General features: G+C 39.8%; 2 protein-coding genes across 2 annotated transcripts in view; one reads left to right on the forward strand and one right to left on the reverse strand.

Moving 5' to 3' along the window:
* Window positions 1-27,985, forward strand: part of ANGEL1 (angel homolog 1) — a 112,944-nt gene that overhangs the window by 19,470 nt on the left and 65,489 nt on the right. Inside the window, exon 2 of the mRNA XM_043988012.1 lies at window positions 8,999-9,098. The gene's annotated coding sequence lies outside the window, so the exon portion shown is untranslated. The remainder of the gene's footprint in view (window positions 1-8,998; window positions 9,099-27,985) is intronic.
* The window catches only part of LRRC74A (leucine rich repeat containing 74A), a 55,974-nt gene continuing 36,910 nt past the window's right edge, over window positions 8,922-27,985 (reverse strand). Inside the window, exons 12-13 of the mRNA XM_043988017.1 lie at window positions 11,216-11,323; window positions 8,922-9,011 (exon numbers count right to left, since the gene is read on the reverse strand). Of these exons, the coding sequence (XP_043843952.1) occupies window positions 8,922-9,011; window positions 11,216-11,323 (198 nt within the window). The remainder of the gene's footprint in view (window positions 9,012-11,215; window positions 11,324-27,985) is intronic.

A 27,985-nucleotide genomic window follows, 5' to 3' on the forward strand; every position in this document is an offset into this window, starting at 1 on the left:
GGGCTGATGTGACATCTAGTGGCCACAGTGTAGAATTAGCTGATGTTGGGTTAGGAATCCACTACTGTGTTGGGTATGCAGGTCTATGGGGCTTCAGTAGCACTCCAGTTCTGTCTACCTTGTGACCTTCCAGTGGGCTATTGCCCTCTTAGGCCTTAGATGATCCTGCCAATGGTAGGTTGGTGTATCCCAGGAGAGCAAGCCAGCAGTAGTTTGGTGGCCCATCGAGTGACAGTTTTCACATTTTCAAAGAGAGGGAACAGCCACCACTCATCTCTAGAAAATTTATGTGGACAGTCAAACATTCCTCAATAAAAATGGCCACCTGAAATGTCTCACACATACCCCTACACACACACACACACACACACACACACACACACACACACACACACACAGACACACACACACACACACCTCTGCTACTATTTCTTTCAATGTCTAATTTCATGGGCCCATCCCTTCACCAGTGATCACCATCACTGTCCCATGTTAATACTGTAAATGAACTTTGCTTTCATCATTGTAGATATTCCTTTTTTCTAATACAGATCCAAACCTTTCCATGGGTGGGCAGTGGTTCATGTATGCCTGTAACTGAAATATTTATTGCCTAATGGCTGTAGGCAGAGATTCTTTCTCTGTGTCTCTTGTGGTAATATGATTCTCTGAACTGAGCTGGGCTCACCCTCAAAAGACGGGCATACAGTGCATTGCAGGGCCTGTGCTTGGAGTCCTTCCAGGGTGGTTGAAGTTGTCAAAGTATGCGACCCTGCCATAGTGGTCACTCCCACATCATGAGGAGGCTTTAGAAAAGGATCGTACAACTAAAGGTGAAAGGAAGCTCAGAGACCATCAGTCCCACACCCTTATTTTACAGAGATGGAAACTTAGTCTCAGGGAGGTTAGGTGACTTGCCCAATGTCACATAGATGGCAAGTATCAGAAGTGGAATATGGTCACCAAAAAAAACTCAAAACCCAAACCAAAAACATAAAAAGGGGCAGCTACGTGGCACAGTGGATAGAGTACCGGCCCTGGAGTCAGGAGGACCTGAGTTCAAATCTGGCCTCAGACACTTAACACTTACTAGCTGTGTGACCCTGGGCAAGTCACTTAACCCCAATGGCCTCACACACACAAAAAACAGGTGGGATATGGTCCTTTGGCTTCTGAGTCAGTGTTCTCTTGATAGCTCAAAGTCAAAACACAGACAGAGTTCTGCTTAGAATCATAGATTTAGAATCAGAAGGAATCTTAGAGGTCAGGAAATCATCTCATCTACCCCTTTCATTTTACAGATGAAGAAATTGAGACCAAGGGAGGAGATGACTTGCCCAAGAACACAAAGGTAGTAAGTGACAGGGACAGGATTGGGATCCAGCTACTCTAATTCCAAATCAAACGTTTTTTCTACTGTACCACAAAGAGGCAGTCAATAGTCATTTATTAAGCACCTACTATGTGCCAGGCACTGTTTTAAGTGCTAGGGATACAAGAGAAAGTCTAAAGTCAATTCCAGCTTATAATCTATTGGGAGAGACAACATGCCAACAATTATGTACAAACATTATCAACAGAGGAAAGACACTAGAATTAAGAGAGATTGGGAAAGGTTTCCTGTAGAAGGAAGGATTTATCTGGGATGACTGAGAATCTTTCTGTACCTCTCAGTTATTCTAGATGCATTATTTTTTTTTTAGGAGATTCACATCTAGCCAGACATTGATTTAACAATCACTTATTAATCAACAAGTGTCTGAGGCCAGATTTGAACTCACAAAGATGAGTCTTCCTGACTCCAGGCCCATTGCCCTATCCATTGTGCTGCCTGGGTGGCCCTTGTTGATGAATAAATGATTTTTAAATCAATGTCTGACTAGATGTGAATCTCCTAAAAATAATTTGATAGCTTAAGTTACTCTCCCAGGGTTACATAGCTAGTGTCTGAGGCCGGATTTGAATTCATGAAGATGAGTCTTCCTGACTCCAGGCTTGGCGCTCTATCCACTGCACCACCTAGCTGCATTTTAGGCTTATGTAGCCAATACTTTTCTAAGGATAATGGGCATCACCAAGAAAGCCATAGTCTCTACTCTCAGCAAGCTTATAATTTAGTTCAGTGGAGGTGGAGCACACATGAACAAAACAGCTTTCTCTACTTCAATATTATCAAAGTCTTAGCCTAAGTGTGGATGATCCCTTTTGGCCACCCCTGATGTCCTCTGTCTTTTGATAAAGGGCTAGCTCTTGACTTGGCATTTCTTTCCCTTAATGGCCTTTCCAAGCTTTATCTTTTATAACTCCATGCTTTATAGAATTCACTACAATCACAATAAAGTTTATATGGGAAGACAAGTACTTAAGAATATTAAGGGGAACCTTGAAGAGAAAAGTTGATGGAACTGTTGTACTCTGAAGACTTGAAAATATCAAAAAGCAGTTATTAGTCAGCTAGTCAACAAAGATTTATTAAGTGCTTAGCTCATCAAAACTACCTGGGGAGAGCTAGATGGCTCAGTGGACTGAGGGCTGGGCACCTGGAGTCAGGAAGACCTGAGATCAAATCTAGCCTCAGACACTTACTAGGTGTGTGACTCTGGGCAAGTCACATATTGGCGTGCTGCGGTCCATGGGGTTATGAAAAGTTGAACAGAACTGAACAACACATGGGTGAGAGACGTCTAGAGTAATAGACCACTGAAATATAATTTTTATTTATTATTTATTTAGAAGAGACACACCAGACACCCATTCAAATGTATGCAAAATATCAGTGACTGATAAACATAGAAAATAAATACCTGGTGACAAGATCTATTACTTAACAAATATATTTAGAAAATTCATTGGCAATCCAATAGGAAAGAAGTTAAGCTCCTCTTCTTGTACCATATCCATTCCAGTGAATTCTAGCTGTGTTACTGTTTGAGAGCAAGGACTCTTTCTTTCTTTCTTTCTTTCTTTCTTTCTTTCTTTCTTTCTTTCTTTCTTTCTTTCTTTCTTTCTTTCTTTCTTTCTTTCTTTTTCTTTTTTTCTTCCTTCCTTCCTTCCTTCCTTCCTTCCTTCCTTCCTTCCTTCCTTCCTTCCTTCCTTCCTTCCTTCCTTCCTTCCTTCCTTCCTTTCTTTCTTTCTTTCTTTCTTTCTTTCTTTCTTTCTTTCTTCTTTTCTTTTTCTTCCTTCCTTCCTTCCTTCCTTCCTTCCTTCCTTCCTTCCTTCCTTCCTTCCTTCCTTCCTTCCTTCCTTCCTTTCTTTCTTTCTTTCTTTCTTTCTTTCTTTTTCTTTTTTCTTTTTTCTTCCTTCCTTCCTTCCTTCCTTCCTTCCTTCCTTCCTTCCTTCCTTCCTTCCTTCCTTCCTTCCTTCCTTCCTTCCTTTCTTCCTTCCTTCCTTCCTTCCTTCCTTCCTTCCTTCCTTCCTTCCTTTCTTTCTTCCTTTCTTCCTTCCTTCCTTCCTTTCTTTCTTTCTTTCTTTCTTTCTTTCTTTCTTTCTTTCTTTCTTTCTTTCTTTCTTTCTTTCTTTCTTTCTTTCTTTCTTTCTTTCTTTCTTTCTTTCTTTCTTTCTTTCTTTCTTTCTTTCTTTCTTTCTTTTTCTTTCTTCCTTCCTTCCTTCCTTCCTTCCTTCCTTCCTTCCTTCCTTCCTTCCTTCCTTCCTTCCTTCCTTCCTTCCTTCCTTCCTTCCTTTCTTTCTTCCTTTCTTTCTTTCTTTTTGTCTGTATCTCCAGGTGCCTACCACAGTACTGAATACGCTATGTTTAACTGCTGCTGCTGCTTTTCATTAGGAAGTTCCTAATCTGAGGATTGGGCAACTAGGTGGCTCAGTCGATAGAGTGCTGGGTCTGAAGTCAGGATCACAGGTGACCATAGGCATATTCTCTATCCATTTTTTTTTGATGAGGCAATTGCGGTTAAGTGACTTGCCCAAGGTCATATAGCTAGTAAGTGTCAAGTGTCTGAGGTCGAATTTGAACTCAGGTTTTTTTTACTCCAGGTCAATATCCATTTATTTTCCTAACCATCTTAAAATTTTTGAGACTCCCCAATTTCCCAATAGGCAATTAATTAATTAATTAATTAATTAATTAATTAATTAATTAATTAATTTTTATTAGCCAAGACATATTAAAAATCCTTCACAGAACGTTAGAACCACAGGGGAAGGAAATAAACATTTATCAAGCACTTACTAAGTACCAGGAACTTTGCTAAACACTTTATAGACATTATCTCATTTGATCCTCACAACAACCTTGGGGGGGGTACTATTATTATCCCCATTTTACAGATGAGGAACATGAGACAGAAAAGTTAAGGGACTTGACCAGGGTCACACAGCAAGCAGACATCTGAGGATTTGAATGGCATTTCTGATTCCAAACCCAGGTGACTACCTAGCTTTGTCCAGGGACTTTAGAGATCCACTAGTTTAGCCCCTTTGCTTTTTGGATGAAAAAAACTAAGGCCCAGGAGGTGACATGACCCTCGCCAGATCACACAGCTGATGAATGGCAGTGTTGGGACTAGATGCCCCATCTCCCAATTCACATTCTGGCTCTCTTCTCACTACCCTGTAGTGGCCTCAGTGTTCTTTGAGTCATCCATCTCTGTCCTTAAACTACTCAGAGAATTAGCTCGTACTTTATGATCACACTATATCTCTCTCTAAAAGCCCCTCATCTTTCTATTCCCTTGAGAATCCAACAAATGCCCTCTCTCTGTAATGACCTTTCTCTCCTCCAGCTGATCTTTGACCTTCTGACAACAGAAGTTCATCTCCAACTTTGGGCCTAGTTGTTCCTTAAACCACCTGTTCCTTGGTTGGCTGTTTATCCCTGAATCTATGCACAGTTGCTGAAGAGCCAGCCGCTAGCACTCCAGACATAAGAGGAAACTCAACGTTTTATTTCCTCCTTTCAAGATCCTGTCTTTTCATTAGCTGTCCATAAGTTTGTCCAAAAGGCTTTATTGTCCGTTCTCTTGTTTTCTTGTTTCCTTTTTGTTTCTCCTCTGTGCTGTCTTCTCATTGGGGCTGCTGCTATGATGCTGGTTCTAGGAACACACTATTTTAAAAGGAAGAAAATAATGAATAGTGGGTACCCCCAGAGGAATTATTTGATTACTACTAATAATTTTGATTGTAATAAGTTTGATTAGTAATAATAATCACAACACAATAATTTTAAATAATCATGTTGCTCTTTGGTAAAGTGAATGATAACAGAAAAACTTTTTGAGGTAGTTACTAAAATAGAGGCAATGCAGATATATGTCCTGAAAAAAAAGACCACAGACATAGTTCTTGTTGAGGATCTAAAGAAAATGTAGAAATCAAGAAATATCATGCCAGTTGTTGTCTTAATAACTAAAGTTGTCCCTTGGGACACCAGTCCAGAAGGTGGTACATCAGTAGACTATAAACTCTTTGAGGGCAGGGACTGGTTCATTTTTTTTGGTCTTTGCATCTTCAGCACCATGCACATTTTTGTTGTTGTTCAGTCATATTTCAATTGTGTCCAACTTTTTGTGATCCTACAAAATGGCAATGTTACTTCACTAGTTTGCCATTTCCTTCTCTAACTAATTTTACAGATAAGGAAACTGAGGCAAACAAGGTGAAGTGACTTGCCCAGGGTCACACAGAGAGTAAGAGTCTGAGGCTGGATTTGAACTCAGGAAGATGAGTCTTCCTAATTCCAGGCCTGGCCACTGCACCATCTAGCTGCCACCAAGCACATAGTGGGTGTTTAATAAATGTTGTTGACCTCTTGACAATGATCATATCACTAAGAGATTTTTCTCTCAATAATAGGTTATAATAATGTCTTAGACCAGTGCCTATATTGTTACAGTGAGGTTGTGGCAGGCTTATCTAAATTATAAACATAAAAGTTAGCATTCACATAGTCTTTTTATTTTTTTCTCAAGTGGACTACAATTATTAACACTTTTACTTCTCACATCCCTGCAGGATCCTTTAATTTTCCCATCCTGCTACAATTTTCTAAGTGTGGGGGCTTCCCTCTATCATTGCAGATGTTGGCCTGTAATTGTAATTCAATAGATTCATCTTAAGAAAATTTCATGAGATCCAGAGAAGTTAAATAACTTTGTCGTGGTCACACAGCTAGTTAAGTGTCAGAGGAGAGATTAATGGCTCCAAATCAAGCACTTGGTCCATCAGTTGATGATGGTTCATTATCACTTATTGTGCTCACTTAACCCTTGCTATGTGGGCACTGAGCTAAGCTCTGAGGATGCCAAGAAGGGCTTCTAATCCATTCCTTCTTTTGAGGGGCTTACAATCTACATGAAAATCAGTGGCATGATCGTAATTTGTTGAAAGTCAGAAGGCATCTTTGGCTAGCCTCGTGCTTCCCTTTAGAGGTTAGAGGTAATATGGGGCAGTGGCGTGCCAACAGGCCAGGGTCCAATGATCAATTCTGCCATTTTGATAATGATAACAGCTAACATTTATATAGCACTTACTACATGCGCTAAGTGTTTTATTATTATTATTATTTATTATCTCATTTGATCCTCACAAAAACCCTGGGAGGTAGATACTGTAATTATCCCCATTTTACAACTGAGGAAACTGAGACAAACAGAGGATAAGTGATTTGCCCAGGGTCAAGCAGCTAGTAAGTATCTATGGCTAGATTTGATCTCAGGTCTTCCTGACTCCAAGTCTGGTGTTCTACCCACTGCACCACCTAGCTTCCAATGCCTCTGCCTCTATCACTTCTTATTTTTTTTAGTGAGGCAATTGGGATTAAGTGACTTGCCCAGGGTCACACAGCTAGTAAGTGTTAAGTATCTGAGGCCGGATTTGAACTCAGGTACTCCTGACTCCAGGGCCGGTGCTCTATCCACTGCGCCATCTAGCTGCCCCTTTAACTTATTTTCTATGTGACTCTGGGCAAATTCCTTAATTTCTCTGAGCCTCAGTTGTCTCAACAGTAAAACAAAGGCTTTGGATTAAGAGGCCTCTTAGGTCCTTTCCTGCTTAAATCTATGATCTTAACATCCCAGGAATAACACTGGGGTGGTGTAGTTTTCCTACACTAGTGGAAAAAGGAGTTTTCATATTTGCTTTGGTGGGAGGAAGAGGATGATAGAGGAAATTCCAAGGAAGGGGAAAATATGAGGGATATTGAGATACTCATCAAGAGGGAGAAAAACATCTTCTGGACAGGTGTATTGTTAGATGTTTAACAGCTGGCTCTACAAAAAGACAACTTTTCAGTTTAATTAAACTTAAGCCTGAAGTTTAATTTTTCTTTTCTTTTCTTTTTTTTTTTTTGTGTGTGTGTGAGGCAATTGGGGTTAAGTGACTTGCCCAGGGTCACATAGCTAGTAAGTTGTCAAGTGTCTGAGGCCGGATTTGAACTCAAGTCCTTCTGACTCCAGGGCTGGTAGTCTATCCACTATGCCACCTAGGTACCCCTGAAGTTTAATTTTTATTTTTTTATTTATTTTTATTTTTTGCGGGGCAATGGGGGTTAAGTGACTTGCCTAGGGTCACACAGCCAGTAAGTGTGTCAAGTGTCCGAGGCCGGATTTGAACTCAGGAACTCCTGAATCCAGGGTTGGCGCTTTATCCACTGCGCCACCTAGCTGCCCCTGAAGTTTAATTTTTAACACCTTCTCCATCACTTTTTAAAGTCTAGACGATCAACAAAACAATAAACCAAGAGCTGATCTGTAGTATTTGTTCTTTTCTGGGGTGTAAATGCTCACACCGAAAATTTAACAATTCGTTCTGGTAAGAGCTAGGCCCAGCACACCCCTGCTCCTGGGCATGCACTTCCGGTTCCCTGCTGCCCTTAGACCCATTCAGTGCATGGTGCTAAGGTGACTGTTGTGGTTAGTACATCCCCTGGTCTTGTGTGAGAGAGTGGCTAGACTTTTGTTTTGGCAAAAGGAAAAACACTAATAATAATTGACATTTATATAGTGTAGTATGGTTTATCAAGCACTTTCCTCACAATTAACCTGTGAGTTAGTAAGTATGTATTATCATTCCTGTTTTAGAAATGCTTGAGGTAACCTCATACACTTGGTGGATAGAGATTTATATATATATACACACGCACACATATATATGTATATGTGTATGAGGTGTATGTATACATACATATATATACAGACAATTCTATAAATTGAAGGAAAATTTCCAGTTTGCACTGGTAGAGGGCATTCTTATTAAGAGTTCTCTATCTTTTTTCCCCTTCTTTTCTTCTAAAGAACAAGAAAAATCTATCTATTTGTTTACTTTTTTACCCCCCTTGTGGGGCAGTGAGGGGCAAGTGACTTGCCCAGGGTCACACAGCTAGTAAGTGTCAAGTGTCTGAGGCCGAATTTGAACTCAGGTCCTCCCGAATCCAGGGCTGGTGCTTTATCTACCATATCACCTAACTGCCACTCTTTACTCTTTTTAAGTGAAATTTTCTTTTTTAAAATTAAGATGCCTTTATTTATTTCTTTCCTCCCACCTTCCTTAAAGAAACTCCTGAAAGAATTATTATCTGACCCTCACCCCATTAAAAAAATCCCCACAATTGAGGGTGAGGTTTCCTGAGGTAAAATGGAGTTAAAATGACTTACCTATGGGTCACCCCATTATTGACAGGCAGATTGGGCAATGGATGCTGAAACAATGCCAATTCTCTGCTATCGTGGGATAGATACTCCCCCATACTAGTGGGGACCTTGGAAAAGGCAGCTGAATGCTGCAGAGTGGGTTGGGCTAATGCTCTGGCTAACAAGGTGAGTAGAGTTCTCAATTCTCTTAGTTCTAATGAACCAAGGAAGATTCTTCAGGGTGGAAATGGGGAATCTCATACAGAAAGCAGTCAGAAATGAATGAATAAGCATTCCAGACACAGGGCACATCACCAAGAAATCACAGCAAAGGAATGAGACTTACCTGTAGTCTATTATCCCTGTTTCATATGGGTCTAGTTTCTTGATTAATTCCCTGATTTGTATTCTGTTCAAAGGAACCTTAGTTTGCTGTAGAAGTGGAAGAAGAAAGCCGTGTTAACTGAGTCCTCTAGAGCCACTCTGTACGTTATCTCAGAGTCCCATCTCACTGCTCAGGTAAGCCGACCTTCTATGTTGACATGGGGATGGCGGGCTTAGAGGTACTGAAAATGGTGGCTAACCTAAGGCAAAGTTCTCATGGAATCAAGGGTGAAGAAGAACTCCCGTTTCTTGTGTTTAGAACACAAGAAGAACTCCTCGTCCATGATGGAGCATTAAAAGGGAAGGATCCAGAAGGATCAGGTGGATGAGTCCACAGCAGACAAAATTCTAGGGAAGGTCAAGTTTGTTTTCCATGCCCCTCTCCTGTCTCTCTTTCAAAGTCTTTCAATCCCTTATATTTTTCTTCTTTCCTTCCAAGAAGGGACTCTCTCATTAGAGAAATACACCCCAGCTATCCCTCTCCTGACTTCTCCTTTCTGTTCACCCTCCCCCCCATATCACCAAGAAAACTTACCTTCCTTTTGGCTGTGCTCTCACTATGATGTTAATGATTGATAAAAATTTGTGATTTACCTGCCTAGATTTTACTTACATTTTGGGGGGACAGGGCAATGAGGGTTAAGTGACTTGCCCAGGGTCATACAGCTAGTAAGTGTCAAGTGTCTGAGGCTGGATTTGAACTCAGGTCCTCCTGAATCTAGGGCCGGTGCTTTATCCACTGCACCACCTAGCTTCCCCCCCCCCCCCCACTCGCCCCAGATATCACTTGCATTTTAATAGGATCTTTTCTACCTTGACCCAAAGAAGTGAATAATGGGGAAGTTTCAGACAGGGCTATTGGAATGTGTGTGTGTATGTGTATGTAATATGTATATACTATAAATGTATATACACCATAGATGTATACATATACTACATATAGTAGTATCTTTTTGTTGTTTAGTCATTTCTGTCATGTTTGACTCTTCATGACCCCATTTGGGTTTTTCTTCGCAAAGATACTGGAGTAGTTTGCCATTTCCTTCTCCAGCTCTTTTTACAGAGGAGGAAACTCAGGCAAACAGGGTTAAGTGACTTGTCTAAGGTCATATAGCTAGTAAGAATCTGAGGCCAGATTTGAATTCAGGAAGATGAGTCTTCCTGACTCCAGACCCAGCATGCTATCCACTGTGCCACTTAGCTGCTCTAATATATGTATATACACAGTACACATGTATGCACGTGTAACACATGTGTAGCATGTACACATAAAATGTACACATATATAGTATATGTATATATGTATGTGTGGGTATACATCTATATCTTTATATATCTGGTAGGGCTTTATCCTTTAAAGAGCTATTTACTATTTTATTATGAAATTTGTGTCAATGGATAAAATGTTTGGCTTTGACTCATACACATACACACAGATGTGTGCATGAATATGTTTGAATATACATGGGAGAAATATATGCGTAAATGTGCATGTATATACATGTGTGTATATATATGTATGTGTGTATGTGTATATATACATATACATATACACACACATACAAATCTACCACACTGAGACATTTGGGGCACATGCTTTTGTGTGTATTCAAACAGAAATGTATATATGTATGTATATGCATACATATGTATCTCTATTGATGTTTGGGATACCATATACATATATATGTCTTATATATGTGTATAATACATTGTTTATACATAATTACAAATAGACATTGATACATAATATACACACATATATTTGTGTATATACTGAGATGTTTGGGAAACCATATATGTACATAGACAGACATAGACATAGACATAGACATAGACATAGACATAGACATAGACATAGACATAGACATAGACATAGACATAGACATAGACATAGACATAGACATAGACATAGACTTACACATATGTGTATACATACACTATACATGATTACATCTATCTCTGTGTGGATATATGTTTATGTATGTGTACATACATGTATACATGTGTATAGTCCCAAACAGCTCAGTGCAGTTTTAAGCTCTACTCACACATGTACATACACATGTACACAGAAATGGGTAGCTCCTGACAATGTCTAGGTTGCTCCAGGATGTATGTTGGTAATACAACCTTTGGGAGTGTTCTCCAGTGATATGCTCTCACATTTCCCAGATCAGAATCCCATGTAGATATACAGAGACAAGCAGACATAGACACAGATGTTATGTGTAGCTATTGGGGAACCACACCATTGTTAAGGCTTTCCGAAACTCTGCCGCTGGCATCTTTGCCGTTCCAAGATGATCTATGGCCTTGAAGAAGTCAAAGACTGTGATTTTCTTCTTTTCTACATAATCCTGAGAGAGGCAAGAGAAACCAAGAATGAAAATATGACTAGCGGAGGGAACCCACTTTAAGCTACCACTTCAACTTACACCTGTCCCAACAGGCTGTAAGGATCCTGACATTTGGGCTACTAAGTGACACACCCAGGCAGCAGTTTTTGATGCATCTAAAAGCTTGACTTGAGATTGTAAGTTTCCATTGTCCTCAATAAAATGACCAACAATTAATTATGTAGTAGAGAAAGCACTGAAGAGTTTAGGGGATCTGGGTTCTAGTCCCAGCTCTAGCATTGTGTGACGTTGGCAGTCACTCCACTTCAGTTTTGTCGTTTGTAAAATGAAGAATTTGGTCTGAATAACTCCTTAGGTGTCTTCTATCTCTGAAAGCTCTGAGCTCCTGTAATTCTATCCAGGGTTTATGTATATGTAGCTAGGGTCTATGAAAAGGTATAAAAGAAATATAATAATAGTCCACATCTATACAGGGCTTTGAGTTTTGCAAAGTGAATTATCAACACTATCTTATTGAGCCTCACAACAGCTCTATGGGATAGTGATGTTATTACCTCCATTTTTTAAGAAAAGGAAACTAAAGCCCAGAGAGGTTTCATGATTTTCCCAGAGTCACACAGCTAGTAGGGGTCATAGGTGAGTTATGAATCCAGGGCATCCCAGTGCTAAAGATTGTTTATAGGCTTGTTGGAGATAAGTATACGCACATGAAACAATTAGAGAACAACTATCTCTGTCTCCATCTCCATCATCTCTATATCTAATACATACATAGGTATTCATACCTATTAGTATATAGGCCTATTCATACCAATATAGGTATGAATACCTATGTATGTGGAGATAGATATGTATATATATGCATATACACATACATACACACATATATAGATGGATACTCCATTTATATTTGGCTGTAAAATGAATTCTCTTGCTCTTCTTTGAAAACAACTTTAGCTTCTTAAGTATATATGCATGCATGCATGTATATACACACATATGTATATTATATATATGTGTGTGTATGTGTGTGTATATTTGATTAGGTCATTTTTTTCAGTTGTGTCCAACTCTTTGTGACCCCATTTGGGGTTTTCTTGGTAAAAACACTGGAGTGGCTTGTCTGTATACACACACACACACACACACACATATGTACACACACACAGATGCATAAAGATAGAGACAGAAGGAAATAAGAGACAAAGAGATGGACAGAGGGAGAGGGAGAGAGACAGACAAACAGAGACAGAGGGATTGTTATGGGCAGGTATACTTAATAAAGGCATAAATATGGAACGGGAGCAGAGGCCTATGGTCCTGACAATTTTACCTGTTCTTGACTCTAGGGTTATTTGCATGCCAATCAAGAAGCATTATGGGAGTTGAGCCTCCTTCTTACAGTTCCTACACTAATCCTCTGGGGGTATTGTTGGGTATAGATTCTGAAATTTGGTTTGGGGAACCCAAAACTAACAACCAGGGAATTAACAGTAGTTAAAAGGATTGCAAATAAAAACTCAGGTTAGATAGTTGGCTGGCTATGTAGACACCAGGAGAAAAATGTTTAAAAGAATAGGCTTAATTTTAGTCTGGGGGCTTCTGTTATTGGCCTTCCTGGGTCTGGCAGCTCATAGCCCCCAACAATGTACTAAAATACTTTACAAACGTGCTCCCTATTTCTTTCTTTCTATAGTAAAGCGTTAAATGCAAGGTACAGACAAGCTCAACAGAAATTAGGTGAGGGAGAAATCAAAGAATGCTTTGTGGATTAAATGGGACTGGATCTGGCCATTGAAGGATAGGTCACATTTTTATGGGTAGAGAAAAGATAGGGAGGCTTCTCCAAACAGGGGAACATTTATTCTGAGCTTTAGGTTCCTTGGAACACAAGTGGGTATAACATGCCAGATCTAAATTCCAATCTATGAATAGATCCAAGGGAATGAAGAGACACTGACACAGTTTTTTGGTTTTTTTACAAAGCGAAAGATGGAGCCTGCAAGTATATGGTGATTTCAACCCATGAATTGTGTCTGTTGCTGATTAAAATACTTATCAAATAACTGGGATCTTAGATTTAGAGTACAAACAGCAGGAACTTTAGAGATTGTCTATTCTTGCTCTCTCTCCAATTCACAAATAATAAAACTGAAGCCTAGGGAGGTTACATGAGTTAGGTGCAAGGTCTGCACTGCTAAAGGTTATTTAAGCCAAGATTCAAATCCAACATTTAACCCACTAGACCAGACAGCTCTGCATGTGGTATTTCTGGGAGGGGGGTTGTACAAGGGCCAAACAATTGCATTCCAGTCATAGTCAGTGCTGATCTCATAGATGGGATATTCCATTTATATTTGGCTGTAGAATGAATTCTCTTGCTCTTCTCTGGAAACAACTTTAGCTTCTTAAGTATATATGCATGTGTATATGTATGTATGCATGTATATATATATATATATATATGTGTGTGTGTGTGTTTATTTGGTTAGGTCATTTTTTTCAGTTGTGTCCAACTCTTTGTGACCCCATTTGGGGTTTTCTTGGCAAAAACACTGGAGTGGTTTGTCATTTCCTTCCCCAGCTCATTTTACAGATGAGGAAACTGAGGCAAGCAGGGTTAAGTGACTTGCCCAGGGTCACACAGCTAGTAAGTGTTTGAGGTCATATTTGAATTCAGGAAAATGAGTCTTCCTAACTCCAGACCCACTACTCTATCCACTGTGCCATCTAGTTGTCTGATATTTTGTTTATTATTATGGTTTGTCCTTTGTTCTCAAGGAAGACCATGACATCAGGGAGGTGATGTCATGACTTGTAATGAATTGGATTTAAGTGAGGAAGGGCTGATACCAAAAGTAGTTTTCATTCCTTTTATGTGTACCAAATAATGGTAGGGGGTGATGGGCCATAACCATGGCTAAGCAGAGATAATCCATTCATGGTAAATTTTTACATTTTGCTTGAGTTGAACCACAAAGTTTATAATGTACACAGAGATAATTGCAGTGAAGGCAACCTCAACCTTTGTATTTGGTATTTGTCTTTTGTATTCAAGGCAGCAAAGTTTAGTGGATAATGTTAGACTTGGAATCAAGAAGATCTGGGTCCAAATCCCTCTGACAGAAGCTGTGTGACTCTAAATAAATCACATATCCTCTGTGAGCTTCAATTTCCTCCTCAATAAAACTCATCTTCAGTGAAGTACCTTTCTGATGGGCTTGTTGTGAGGTTCCAGTGATATAATGCATGTAAAGTGCTTTTCAAACTTTAAAGTTTGTCTTTTTTTTTTTTTTTTAGTGAGGCAATTGGGGTTAAGTGACTTGCTCAGGGTCACACAGCTAGTAAGTGTTAAGAATCTGAGGCCAGATTTGAACTCAGGTAGTCCTGACTCCAGGGCTGGTGCTCTATCCACTGCGCCATCTAGCTGCCCCAGAGTTTTTAAGTCTTTAAGTCTCAACTAAAATCCCTTCCACAGAAAGCATTTCCCAAGTTCCTTGGGAGCATAACAAATAAATAAATGTCAATGACTAATCAAAATTGTCACATTAATATACTAATACATGTAATGACTACAAATGAGTAAACGAATAAAGCATTTATTAAAATGTTCTATGTACAAAGCTCTGTGTTAAGTATTGGAGATAAAAATACAAAAGCAAGGCATTCCCTGCTCTCAAGAAGCTTACATTCTAATGGGAGAGATAACATATGGGAGATTTCAGATACAAGTCAGCTGGAAAGGTCCCATGGTCCCTAGGGTGCAGTGGAAATGCAGATGTTAATGCTTTTTTCTTTAATACCATTTCAATGATAAGATCATATGAATTTCTGGTTATGAACTATTTGGTAGTGTCAAGAACTGGTCCTAAATGACAGAAAGCAAGGTACAGTGGTGGCAAATGGTCCCCATATAATTTTCAACCTGTTTGCTACAAATTGCTGGCCCCAGTAGACAGTAAATTTCTAGCATTAGGAGGAATGAATAAGTACAAAAAGGAAGGAGTGGAGTGATGGAATCATAGCCAACAAGGGAATATTTCCAAATAGGAAAGGGTGAAAGCAGGAAAGAAAAAATAAAAACAAAAAGAGAAAAGGGGCCTTCTCTGTCAGTTGTTACATTTATTCTTCAGTGGTACAATGATAACTTAGTGTTCCTGAGGATTATGTGAGACACTGTAAGATCCTCAATTGCCTTTTACCACAAAGCAAGATGACATTATGAAAAGAGTCCCTGTACCAAAAGTGCATTTTCTTCCAATTTGAAAATCAGTAATCCATGTCTGGCAACTGCTTATTCACAGTGATATTTGATCGACTCGAGTGTCTCATTCTCTAATCACACCAAGCTAACAAGTCTACTTTTTCACATGTGGAGGGCCAAGATGTCCTTTCTTCTAAGACAGAAGGATCTTCTCCAAAATACTTGCAAATGTATTTCACTCTAATAACCCATGAAGAGTCTAGTTTCATAGGCCTGAAAAGTCTGAAGGATGGTATGAATCTTTTGTCTGAAGCATTGTGGAAACTATCACATGGTTTTTAGGTCATTTTAGGTTTTTAGCACATAGGGTTGGGGCATGAGTGCTGTAAATTTGTTTTGTTTTGGCTTTTGCAGGGCAATTGGGGTTAAGTGACTTGCCCAGGGTCACACAGCTAGTAAGTGTCAAGTGTCTGAGGCCGGATTTGAACTCAGGTCCTCCTGAATCCAGGGCCAGTGCTTTATCCACTGCGCCACCTAGCTGCTCTTGTAAATTTGATTTAATTTAAAAGACATTTCCATAACTAGGGGCAAAGTGATGAGGTGTATAGAGAGTGGGCCTCAGAGCCAGGCAAACCTGTGTTCTTATGTATAGAGACAATGTGAGCCCTGGGCAAATCACTTAGCTCTAGGCAACACTCTAAGACAGTAAGTTGCAGGCAGTGCTGACCTACACTCTAGTGGAGGGAGCTGCTTCACCTGGGAATTCCCTGTATCAGTAAAATCACTATCCCTATCTCTGGGGGACAAAACACTGGGCTAGGTCATGGGGAAACAAAGGTAAAAAACACTCAATGAACAAACAAAACCCTAGAGTCCCTGCCCTAGAAGAGTTTATATTCTCTTGTGTTGAGGTATAATGATAAGTAAATGCAAAATGTATCTGAAGTGATACAAGGTAATTTTCAAGAGGCAGGAAGCATGAAGGGATGAGGTTAGGCCTCTTGTATGGGGAATCTAAATTGTGCTTTGAAGGAATGTAGGTATCCTGAGAGGCAGAAGTGAAGGGAGACCCAGGGGACAGACCACACAAAGACTAGAGATAAAATGTGATGCACCTGGAACAGCTGGTAAGTCTTTTTGATTGGAACAGAGAATGCATGAAAAAGAATACTATGAAACAAGACTAGATGGGTAGGTGGGAGACAGATTATGAGAGATTTTATATTTTATGTTAAAGACAATAAGGAGCCACAAAAGATTTTAGAGTATGGCAGGAACAAGATTAATAAATATTAAGTGCCTATTATGTGCTAGGCATTATGCAAAGTACTTTACAAATATTATCTCTTGTGATCCTCACAATTATCAATCAATCAATCAATCAACATTTATTCAGCAGCTACTATGTGCTAGGCACTGTGCTGAGCATTGGGGATACAAAAAAGGGGCAAAAAACCAGTGTTTACCCTCAGGGAGCTTACAATCTAATGGGAGAGACAATAGGCAAACAAACAAACATATAATAAAAATACAAATAAACACACATATGTATAATGTATGCATACACATACAACATATACAACATATACATCTACATCATATACACACATGTACACACACACATATATATATACATATATATATATATATGTATACCTCAAGCTTTATACAGGATAAGTAGGAAATAATTAACAGAGGGAAGGCACTGAAATCAAGAAGGGTTGGGGAAAGGTTCCTGTGAAAGGTGAGATTTTAATTGGAACTTAAAGGAAGCCAGAGAGGTCAGTAGTTGGAATGGAGGAGGGAGAGTGTTCCAGGCATGGAGGACAGCCAGAGAGATGAGAAATGGAGTCCCTTATTTGTAGAATAGTTAGGAGGCCAGTGTCACTGAATCAAAGAGTAATTGTTGGGGAGTAATGTGCAAAAAGACTGGAAAGGGAGGAGGGGGTTTGGTTATGAAGGGCTATGAATGTTGAACAGAGCATTTTAATTTTTAAAATTTTTAGTGAGGCAATTGGGGTTGTGACTTGCCCAGGGTCACACAGTGTTAAGTGTCTGAGGCCAGATTTGAACTCAGGTACTCCTGACTCCAGGGCCGGTGCTCTACCCACTGTGCCACCTAGCTGCCCCTGAACAGAGCATTTTGAATTTGATCCTGGAAGTAACAGGGAGCCAGTGAAGTTTATTCAGTAAGGGGGTGACATGGCTGACCCTGTGGTTTAGGCAAATCACTTTAGTGTTACTTGTAAGGTAGGTACTGATTTAGTATTAACCTCATTTGATAGCTGAGGAAACGGAGGCAGAAAGTATTAAGTTGCTCGTTTGAGGTTACACAGCTAGTCTGAGACTAGATTTGAACTTGTTTTCCTGACTCCAGGTCCAGTGCTCTGTCCACTGTGCCACTTAGCTTCCTCTAGAAGTAGAGTGACATGGACAGACATGTGTTTTAGGAATCTCAGTTTGGAAGCTCTATGGAGGATGAGGGGCCAAACAGGAAGTAGTGATGCCAATTAGAAAAATGTTTACAGTGCTGCTGCTATGTGCTAAGTTCTGTGTCTAACATTTACAAATATTATCTCATTTGATCCTCACAACAGCCCTGTGAGGTAGAGGCTATTATCTCCATTTTATGGGTGTGAAAAATGAGGCAGACAGATGTTAATTGAATTGCCTGGGTCACATAGCTAGGAAAAGTCTGAGGCTGGATTTGAGTTCAGGTCTTTCTGACTTCAGGTCGAGAGCTCTATCCACTTTGCCACCAGCTGCATCTAAATTAGGAAGCTAACGAAGGCAAAGAACTCAAGTCTGAGCATGTGTGAGCATAGAAAAGGGGATGGATAGAAAAGACAGACCCAAAAGACCATTGTTCTATTAGGTATACATTTATCAAAGGTGCTCCATTGAGTAGCGTTAAGGGGTGGTTTAAATATGTTCATGACAACTGTATCCCAGGTAATCCCACAGAATGGAGCTTGTGGGTGATTATAAATGTGAAAGAATCGAGCTCATTGTAAATTGGGCCTTTTAAACTCATGATGGAAAATGCTTTCCACAGCCCAGCCAGAAAAAAGAACTGGAATCTGGATGCAGATTGAACAATACTATTTCTGCTTTTTTTTTTGTTTGTTTGTTTTTTGAGGTTTTCCCCTTTTGTTCTGATTCTTCTTTCACAACATGACTAATGCAGAAATATGTTTGATGTGATTGTACACATATAACCTATATCAGATTGCTTTCTGTCTTGGGGAGGGAGGGAGAAAAATTTGGAACTAAAAATCTTATGAAAACAAATGTTGAAAACTATCTCTACATGTCAGTGGAAAAGAATAAATATTTTTGTGATTAAAAAAAAAAGAAATAGGGCCTTTTCATCCAGCTGTGTGAATACCTGGTGTGAGCCTAAGGGGATCATTTTAACAGAAGTTTTGAAGTAATCTCTGGAAGACTGGCCAAGTGTGTATGCTCTAAGTGGTAGAATTTGTTTCATCACAGCCCAGACAAAAAACATATCCTTGTATTGGGATGGAAAGATTCAAGTATTCCAGACAACTCCCATGACTCCTGGGTAAAGACTGAACTAGCTTGCTGACTTCCTTTTTTAGTAATCTTGTTCTCTTTTCTTTTCCATTTACCTCTTGGCCTTATGGCATATTCTGATGGATAAATGGAAGGTCCACTGCATGGCCCGTTCATCACTTTATAGTTCTTTTTTTTTAGTTTTCTGTATTGTCTTATTCATAAAATAAGTTTAAAAAAAAGAAGCAAAAATCTCCAATTAAAAAGTTAAAGTGGACAGGTTTGGCAGCATAAAGGCGAGAGGAAGAGAGTGGTTATCAGGTTAGGATGGGAGTTACAGCAAATTTGTAGGACAAAGGATTATACGGGGCCTGTACACCAGGGGATGTCTTAATGAATTTGTCATTAAAGTGGGCAGTGATAACTTCACATCTGTGAACTTTTTCCTTGCAAAGGCAAGCCTTTGACTAGTCTCACTTGTGTTTTGCAAATAAAGATGGCCTGCCCAAAAGGCTTCATCAGCCTCATCTCCATAGTCACTAGGAGGTATGAGATATGTAAATTTATTTTTATTTTATTTTTTTTTTATGAAGAAATGAGGGTTAAGTGACTTGCCCAGGGTCACACAGTTAGTGTCAAGTGTCTGAGGCTGGATTTGAACTCAGGTCCTCCTGAATCCAGGGCCAGTGCTTTATCCACTGCTCTACCTAGCTGCCCCTCAGATATATAAATTTGTGAGGATCTTATCCTGTTGTTTTACAATCTGTCCCTGGTCTCAAGTGCAACTACAGCTGTCTGTGTGGCTGAAGAATTATCAAAATCGACAAAGCCCAGGTCTTTGTAGTTATTTGTGTACTTGCCCAATATGGCCTTAGTAGAAAAAAATCTTGCCATATGACTGAGAAGGCTTGATGAAGTCATGGTCAATGGTACTTGGTTGCATCCCTGAGATACAGAAATTAGTTCTGCTCAGCTGTCTGCCTTTTCTGCCCTCACAGTTCCCATTGGTGTTGCTGCTTGTATTTGGTGGTGCCATCTGTTGAACCACCACCAGCCCATAAGGTTACTTCTAATTGCTCTTGTTATATCCAAAAGTTATAATCTTAGGCCTGGAAGGCACCAATAGGGATGTTAGGGAATGGGAATGGAGACATTGAGAAGGGGGAAAAGAAAGAAGGGGAAGGGACAGACAAAGATAGAGACAAAGACAGAGATAGAGAGACAGTGACAGAGACAGACCCTGAGAGAGATAGTGACAGAAATAGAGAAAGATAAATAGGGACTGACAAAGATGGAGAGATAGAAAGACATACAAAGAGACACAGAGAGATGGAAGACTGAAAGGGAGGGGGGTAAAAGAGAGAAGGCACAGGGAGAAAGGAGAAAGAAATGAAGAGGAGGAGGAGAGAAAGAAGAGAGGTGGGGGAGAGGGTGAGGGAGAGAGAGTCACATATTGCTTTAATTCAAGATCTCACAGAGATGTTTTTCTATTCTTACAACTTCTGTAGAGGACCCCCCCCCCGCAACAAAGCATTATTATCTTCATGAAAATGTAGGAACGAGCACAATCTTTTTCTTTTGTCTGTGTGATTTTCTTGGTATAGCACCTATCAATCAGTGTTTGAGAAATATTTACTGATAATGATGATGAATCAAGCAAGCAAGCAAGCATTTATCAGTCACTGACTCTTAGTCACTCTGCTAGACACGGGATAAAAAAACACTTGAGGGGGCAGCTACGTGGCGCAGTGGATAAAGCACCAGCCCTGGATTCAGGAGGACCTGAGTTCAAATCCAGCCTCAGACACTTGACACTTAACTAGCTGTGTGACCCTGGGCAAGTCACAACCCACATTGCCCCGCAAAAAAAAAAAAAAAAAAGCACTTGAATTTCCAATCTAGCCAATGGAGACAACTTACATATATAGGTGTACATACATGTATGATAAAGATAATAAGTAATTGGAAGGGATGGAGAGGACTTAGCATGAAAATACTTTTTCCTCTTTCTTCAAAGTGAATTTCGGGATTCCTTGGACATTCTCACTTGGAAATGTCCACCACATAGCTGGCACGTTCTTGGTCTTATCCAGCAGTTTGTAAATAAGAAGCACAGTTAGGATGTCAGACTCTTCTGTGGAAATTCCTGGGGATTCTGAGCAACCAGATTGGATCTATCAGATTTTAAAATCTGTCAGGACACCAGGGGAGGATGCCCAAGGAGTTTTAATGATTATAGGCAGCCAGGAGATTGGTTTTGTGTTTCAGCTGAAAATTTGCCACCTCTACTGGTGTATGAGTCTCTAGCAATGCATTTGTTAATTTTGTAGGACATCATTCTCACAGTTCAGAATGGAGGCCCTGAAGAATACAGCCTGGGTCTGGTGGCAAAAGCCAGTGGAGGCAGAGAATCAGGATTTAAATCCCAACTTCTTGGGATTTGTGACAGTGGACAAGTCACTTCAATCATCTCTAGCCTTTAGGTTTCTCATTCAATTCAATTCAACAAACATTATATAAGGTCCAATTAGAAGCCAGATTCTGGGGAGAAAAAGAATAGAAATAGTTCCTGTCTTTAAGGAACTTACATTCTACTGGTAGGGAACAACATGTGCAATGAGTTAATACAAAATATATTGAAAATAAATAGGGACAGCTAGGTGGCACAGTAGATAAAGCACGGGTCCTAGATTCAGGAGGACCTGAGTTCAAATCTGGCCTCAGACACTTGACACTTACTAGCTGTGTGACCCTGAGCAAGTCACTTAACTCTCATTGCCCCGCCCCCCCTAAGAAAATAAATCCAAAGTAATTTTGGAGGGGATGCTAACAACAGGTAGAATTATAGGAGGCTGGATTGGGGGCTTCTGAGTGTCCCTTCAAGCTAGAGATATATGATTCTATGACACCTATAAGGTCAGTTAAATCTCCAAATCCAACGATCTTTTCTTTTCTTTTTTTTTTTAAGTGAGGCAATTGGGATTAAGTGACTTGCCCAGGGTCACACAGCTAGTAAGTGTTAAGTGTCTGAGGCCGGATTTGAACTCAGGTACTCCTGACTCCAGGACCAGTGTGCTCTATCCATTGAGCCACCTAGCTGCCCCCAATGATTTTTTTTTTTTTTTAGTGAGGCAATTGGGGTTAAGTGACTTGCCCAGGGTCACACAGCTAGTAAGTGTTAAGTGTCTGAGGCCGGATTTGAACTCAGGTACTCCTGACTCCAGGGCCGGTGCTCTATCCACTGTGCCACCTAGCTGCCCCTCCAATGATCTTTTAAAAACAGGGAAAGGAAATATTGTGGTCCAGAATTAGATACCTCTAACTCATGGCTATAGGCTCAGTGGTAATTCAGAGAGAAGATTTCACCCCATTGTACATGAGTATAGCTCTATAGGTTTTCCTTGAATCAACCAACAAACCCCAGGGTGCCTGCTTAGTGAGAACTGGGGAGATCACAGTCCAGGGTGGAAGAACTAAGCAGTGTAATCACTTATAGGGAAATTTCCAGACAGATCACACTGAACAGAACCAAGGGAAAGTGGAATGTTGTTAAGAGGGAGGAAGGTATGAGATTTGCCATCTGCATTGACTGCTTCCATGTCATTAGAGCCTATGAGAGACAGGATGATTCTATGAGTAGAAAGCTGTCCTTGAAGCAAGGAAGACCTGAATTCAAGTCCTACTTTTGACATATCTTAACTTTGTGACCCTGGGAAAATCACTGAACCCCTCAATGCTTTAAGCATCTAACAGCACACATTGGTAAAGAGGGTTCCATCTCCCAATAAAATCATAGGTCTAGTCCTTATCTCCTGTTCAGTCTTTAATTGCCTGCGATATGGTGTCTTTCCTTTAAGTGGATTTATAATTTATTGGATGTCTATAACTAAAGAGGTTTTATTATTGAATTAGTGAAATCCAGGAAGGCCTTTAGAGATATCACAGTTGTCTGGCTTCAGTCATAGGGCAGAGCCCTCAGGCATTTGGCACAGACTGGAGGGAAACACTGATGACATCTTTACCAAATACACTAATAACACAAAACAAGGAAGATACCATTAATATACAGGATCCAAATCAGAATCTAAAAAGATAGACTGAAATAATGGATAGAAGCTAATAAGATAGAAGTGAAAAAATATAAATGCAGAATCATACTATGAATTAAAAATTCAATTGCACAATTATAGGATGGAGACATCTGGCTAGACAGGAATTCATGTGAAAAATGGCTAAGGAAGACTAGTTAGCTCCGGGCTTCATATGAACCAATAGTGTGAGAAGACTGTGAAAAAAAAGCACAAAAATGAATAAAGGAAATATATTGGCCAGAATAAGGGAAATAATAGTTCTTCTGTCCTCTGCTCCAGTCAATCCATGAACATAGTGTTGAGTTTTGGGCACCAAATCCTACAAGAGACAATGGTAAACTGGAGTATGTCTAGAAAATGCTTACTTAGAATGGGGAAGGATTTCAAGATCATGCCATGTGTGGACTGATGGAAGGAAATGGGAGTGTTCAGCTTGGAGGAAAGTAGACTTAGAGAGAAGATGACTATCTTCATATATTTCAAGGACTTCATGTGGAAGAAAGATGATGTTTGTTGGGTTTGGCCCAGTATGGCAGAACTGATTAAGAGCAAAGATTTTAAGTCATAGAGAGGTATATTTTACTTTGATAAAGGAAAAATTCTCTAACAGAGCTATGAAAAAAGTGAACCAAGTTAACATGGAAGAAAATGGGTTTCTCATCATTAGAAATCTTTAAACAAAGGCTGGATAACCATTTTGTGGGCATGTTACAGAATGGATTCTTTCTACATGTACATTGAGGCCTCTCCCAACTTGAAGATTTGTGATTCTGAATGGAGAATATGGAAGTGTTGCTGTCCCAAAGTTGAAGGGGTTAGGAAGCTAGGTGGCAAGTTCCCCATTATTAGACCTGGATGACCTTTGGTCATCATAAAGGGGGATGCATCCATCACAAATATTGTCGGATTTTATGGCCTTTAAAATCCCTTCCAACTCTAAGATTCTATGATACTTGCTTATGCCTTGTTCACTTTATCCTGTGCCATTCAATCCAATCAATCACTATGTTCTGTCCTTCTTCTATTTCTTACTGTTGTTCAGTCATTTTCCTTCATGTCTAACTCTTTGTAACCCTATTTAGAGTTTTCTTGGTAAAGATACTGGAGTGGTTTGCTATTTTCTTCTCCAGCTCATTTTATAGATGAAGAAACTGAGGAAAACATAATTTAGTGACTTGGCCAGGGTCACACAGCCAGGAGGTATTTAAGGCCAGATTTGAACTCAGGAAGATGAGTTTTCCTGACTCCGGGCTTTGTACTCCATCCACTATCAGGCAGACCTGAGTTCAAAGCGTCAGCTTTGATACATATTAGATGTATGACCCTGGCCAAGTCACTCAAACATTTTCTCCCAGGTTTCTTGTGAGGATCAAATAAGATACTGTTTTAAAGTGCTTAGCACAGTGCCTGACACATAGTATGTGATTAATAAATGTTTGTTCTCTTCTCCTTTTCTAAAATCAGCTGACAATTACTATATACCACTGAGTCATGGTATATTCCTTAGACTCCAATATGAACTCTAGTTGGGGATCCTGAAGTCAGTCTGATTGTTGGACAGATGTTTTTGTAGTCTTTTTAGTAACCAAAGACCTGTTTAGAACTTTCAAACAGACTAGGCCAGGGACTGAGGAACAAGGAGCCAGTACAATGTGATACGGTAGTTCTAAATGTATTACATGAAAACTCCTCGAGGTTTGGGGTTTTCAAGACCCTCTTGGATCTACAAGATCCAAACTATTTTAATGACAATATTAAAATGTTATCTGCTTGCTAAGATATTTTTCCCTTTTCCAACTACCTGTATGAGAACGGGTTTTCTTTATATATTTCAGCCAAAACAATGTATTGTAACAAATTGAATGCAGAAACAGATATAAGGATCCAACTGTTTTCTATTGAACTAGACATCAAGGGGATTTGCAAATATATGTAAAACTCATCACTATTTTATTTTGTTATGGAAAATATAGTTAATTTTCATGAAATATCTTATGTTGACATGTAAGGAACTTATTATTGTTATTCTTAAATGAGTTAATCCTTTTCTTTTTACAAATTTCAGTTTTAATTTCTGATATAGTAAATATTGATAGATATAATCTATATAAACAGGTCTTAATTTTTGAAGCTCAATAATTTTCTTTTCTTTTCTTTTTTTTTAAATTGGGTAGTTTACAACATTCATTTTCATAAGATTTAGAGTTCCAAATTTTTCTCCCTCCCTCCCTCCCTTTCCTCCCTCCCCCCACAAGATCACAATCAGGTTATATATGTACAATCCACAAGTGTTCTTTTTATCAGTTCTTTCTATAGAAGTGCATAGTATGCTTCCTCATTAGTTCCTTGGGATTGTCCTGGATCATTGTAGCTAAATCATTCACAATCACTCATTGAACAATACTGCTATCACTATGTACAATGTCCTCTCAGCTCTGCTCACTTCACCATACATCGATGTTCATTAGTCTTTCAAGATTTTTCGGGGATCATCCTGTTTGTCATTTCCTGTAACACAAGTCCATTCCACTACAATCATATAACACAGCTTTTTCCATCATTCCTCAATTGATGGACATTCCCTTGATTCTCAATTTTTAGCCTCTACCAAGAGTTGCTATAAATATTTTTTGTACAATTTTTCCCCCTTTTCTCTTTTTCATGATTACTATTGTTAACTGTTTCCCTTCCATCCTATTCCCTTCCCCATGATATTTATTCTATTATCCATCTTCTTTCATCCTATCACTTTTCAAAAGGGATTTGCTTCTGTCTGTCCCCTCCCCCACTCTGCCCTTCCTTCTTTTGCCCCTCTCTCTTTATCCCCTTCCCCTCCTATTTTCCTGCAGGGTTATAGAGATTACTCTACCCAATTGAGTGTGTACATTACTCCCTCCTTGAGCCAATTCTAATGATATTGAGGTCTTTGAGCCAATTTTAATGAGTGTTAGGCTCATTTACTGCCCAGATTAAATAGATTACTCCACCCAGTTGGGTGTGTCTATTAGTCCCTCCTTGAGGCAGCTCTGATGAATTTAAGATCTTTGAGCCTTTTCTGATGAGTGTAAAATTCATTTACTGCCCTGCTCCTCTCCCATCTCTTCCCCCGCTCCATAAGCCTTTTCCTGTTACTTTCATGTAGGATTTTGCTTCTGCCCTTCCCCCTCCCCCAATGAATTCCCTTCACCCCTCAATTTAACCCTAAAGATGTTATCATCTAGCTAAGTGACACAGTGGACAAATCATCACCCCTAGATCCAGGGGGATCCCAGCCAAAACCTGGCCTCAGACACAAGACAGTCACCCACTGTATGACCCCAGGTATGTCCCCCAGCTCCAATTTTTTTTTTTTATGGTTCTCTAGGGTCTTGTATTTGAAAGTCAAATTTATCATTCAGTTCAGGTCTTTTCATCACAAATATCTGAAAGTCTTCTTTTTCATTAAAGTCCCATTTTTTCCGCTGAAAGATAATGCTGAGTTTTGCTGGGTAGGTGATTCTTGGTTGTGATCCCATTTCCTTTGCCCTTTGGAATATCATATTCCATGCCCTCTGGTCCTTTAATGTAGAAGCTGCTAGATCTTGTGCTATCCTGACTGGGGCTCCACAGTACTTGAATTCTTTCTTTTTGGCAGCTTGCAATATTTTCTCCTTGACCTGAGAGCTCTGGAATTTGGCCATATTATTCCTAGGAATTGTCTTTTTGGGATCTCTTTCTGGAGGTGATCGGTGGATTTTTTCAATTTCTATTTTAGCTTCTTCTTCTAGAATTTCAGGGCAATTTTCCCTGAGAATATCTTGGAAGATGGTGTCTAAGCTCTTTCCTTGATCATGGTTTTCAGGTAGACCAATAATTTTCAAATTATCTCTCCTGGACCTATTTTCCAGGTCAGCAGTTTTTCCCAGAAGATATTTCACATTGCCCTCTATTTTTTTTATTCATTTGGATTTGCTTTATTGTGTCTTGGTTTCTCATAAAGTCACTGGCTTCCATTTGTTCAATCCTAATTCTTAGGCAATTATTTTCATCAGAGAGCTTTTGTACCTCCTTTTCCATTTGACTTTTTAAGCTTTTGACTTTTTTCTCATGTGTTTCCTGCATCACCCTCATTTCTCTTTCCATTTTTTCCTCTACCTTTCTAATTTTATCTTCAAAGTCCTTTTTGAGTACCTCTATGGCCTGAGACCAATTTGTATTTTTCTTGGAAGCTTTAGATATAGGGGCCCTGATGTCGACATCTTCCTCTGAGGGTGCCCCTTGGTCTTCCTTGTTACTGAAGAAACTTTTTATGGTCTTCACCTTTCTCTGTCGGCTCATCTTGCCTTTCTTTTACTAGACTTTCAGCTCCTTAAAGTGAGGCACTGTTTCCAGGCTGCAGTATCCCAAGCTTAAGAAGTCCCCAGTGGTATGATTTAAGGAGAATCAGGTTCTTCCCTCGAGCAGCCTGTTTCCTGGTCCTAGATGACTCCAGACCAACTTGCCAATCAACCAGCTTTGTGTGTTGTGGTTGTTAGCTCCAACGAGCCTGTGCCCCTCCCCCACCTGGGCCACTTCTACTGGAGCCTACCACCTGGTTCTCAGTAGGGATGTAAAATCCAAGTTCTGCCTTAGCACCAGCATAGACCCCTGTAGTCTCTCCCCTCCCCAGGGCTCAGCCCACTCACCAGATTGTGAGCTTAGTTCCAGATGACACTGGTGCTTCAGCTGATTCAGAGGCTCTGCGGGTCTCCTTCTCTGGTGAGGACTTCCTGAGACTAGATCTGCGTCAGGGTGACTGTGGGGTTGGGCCTGACTCCTATATCAACACCGCAGCTCCCTCCTTCTGACTTTCCAAGCAGTTCTTGGTTAGAA

The sequence above is a fragment of the Dromiciops gliroides genome, chromosome 2, assembly GCF_019393635.1.
Source record: "Dromiciops gliroides isolate mDroGli1 chromosome 2, mDroGli1.pri, whole genome shotgun sequence".
In the NCBI taxonomy this organism is placed as follows: domain Eukaryota; kingdom Metazoa; phylum Chordata; class Mammalia; order Microbiotheria; family Microbiotheriidae; genus Dromiciops; species Dromiciops gliroides.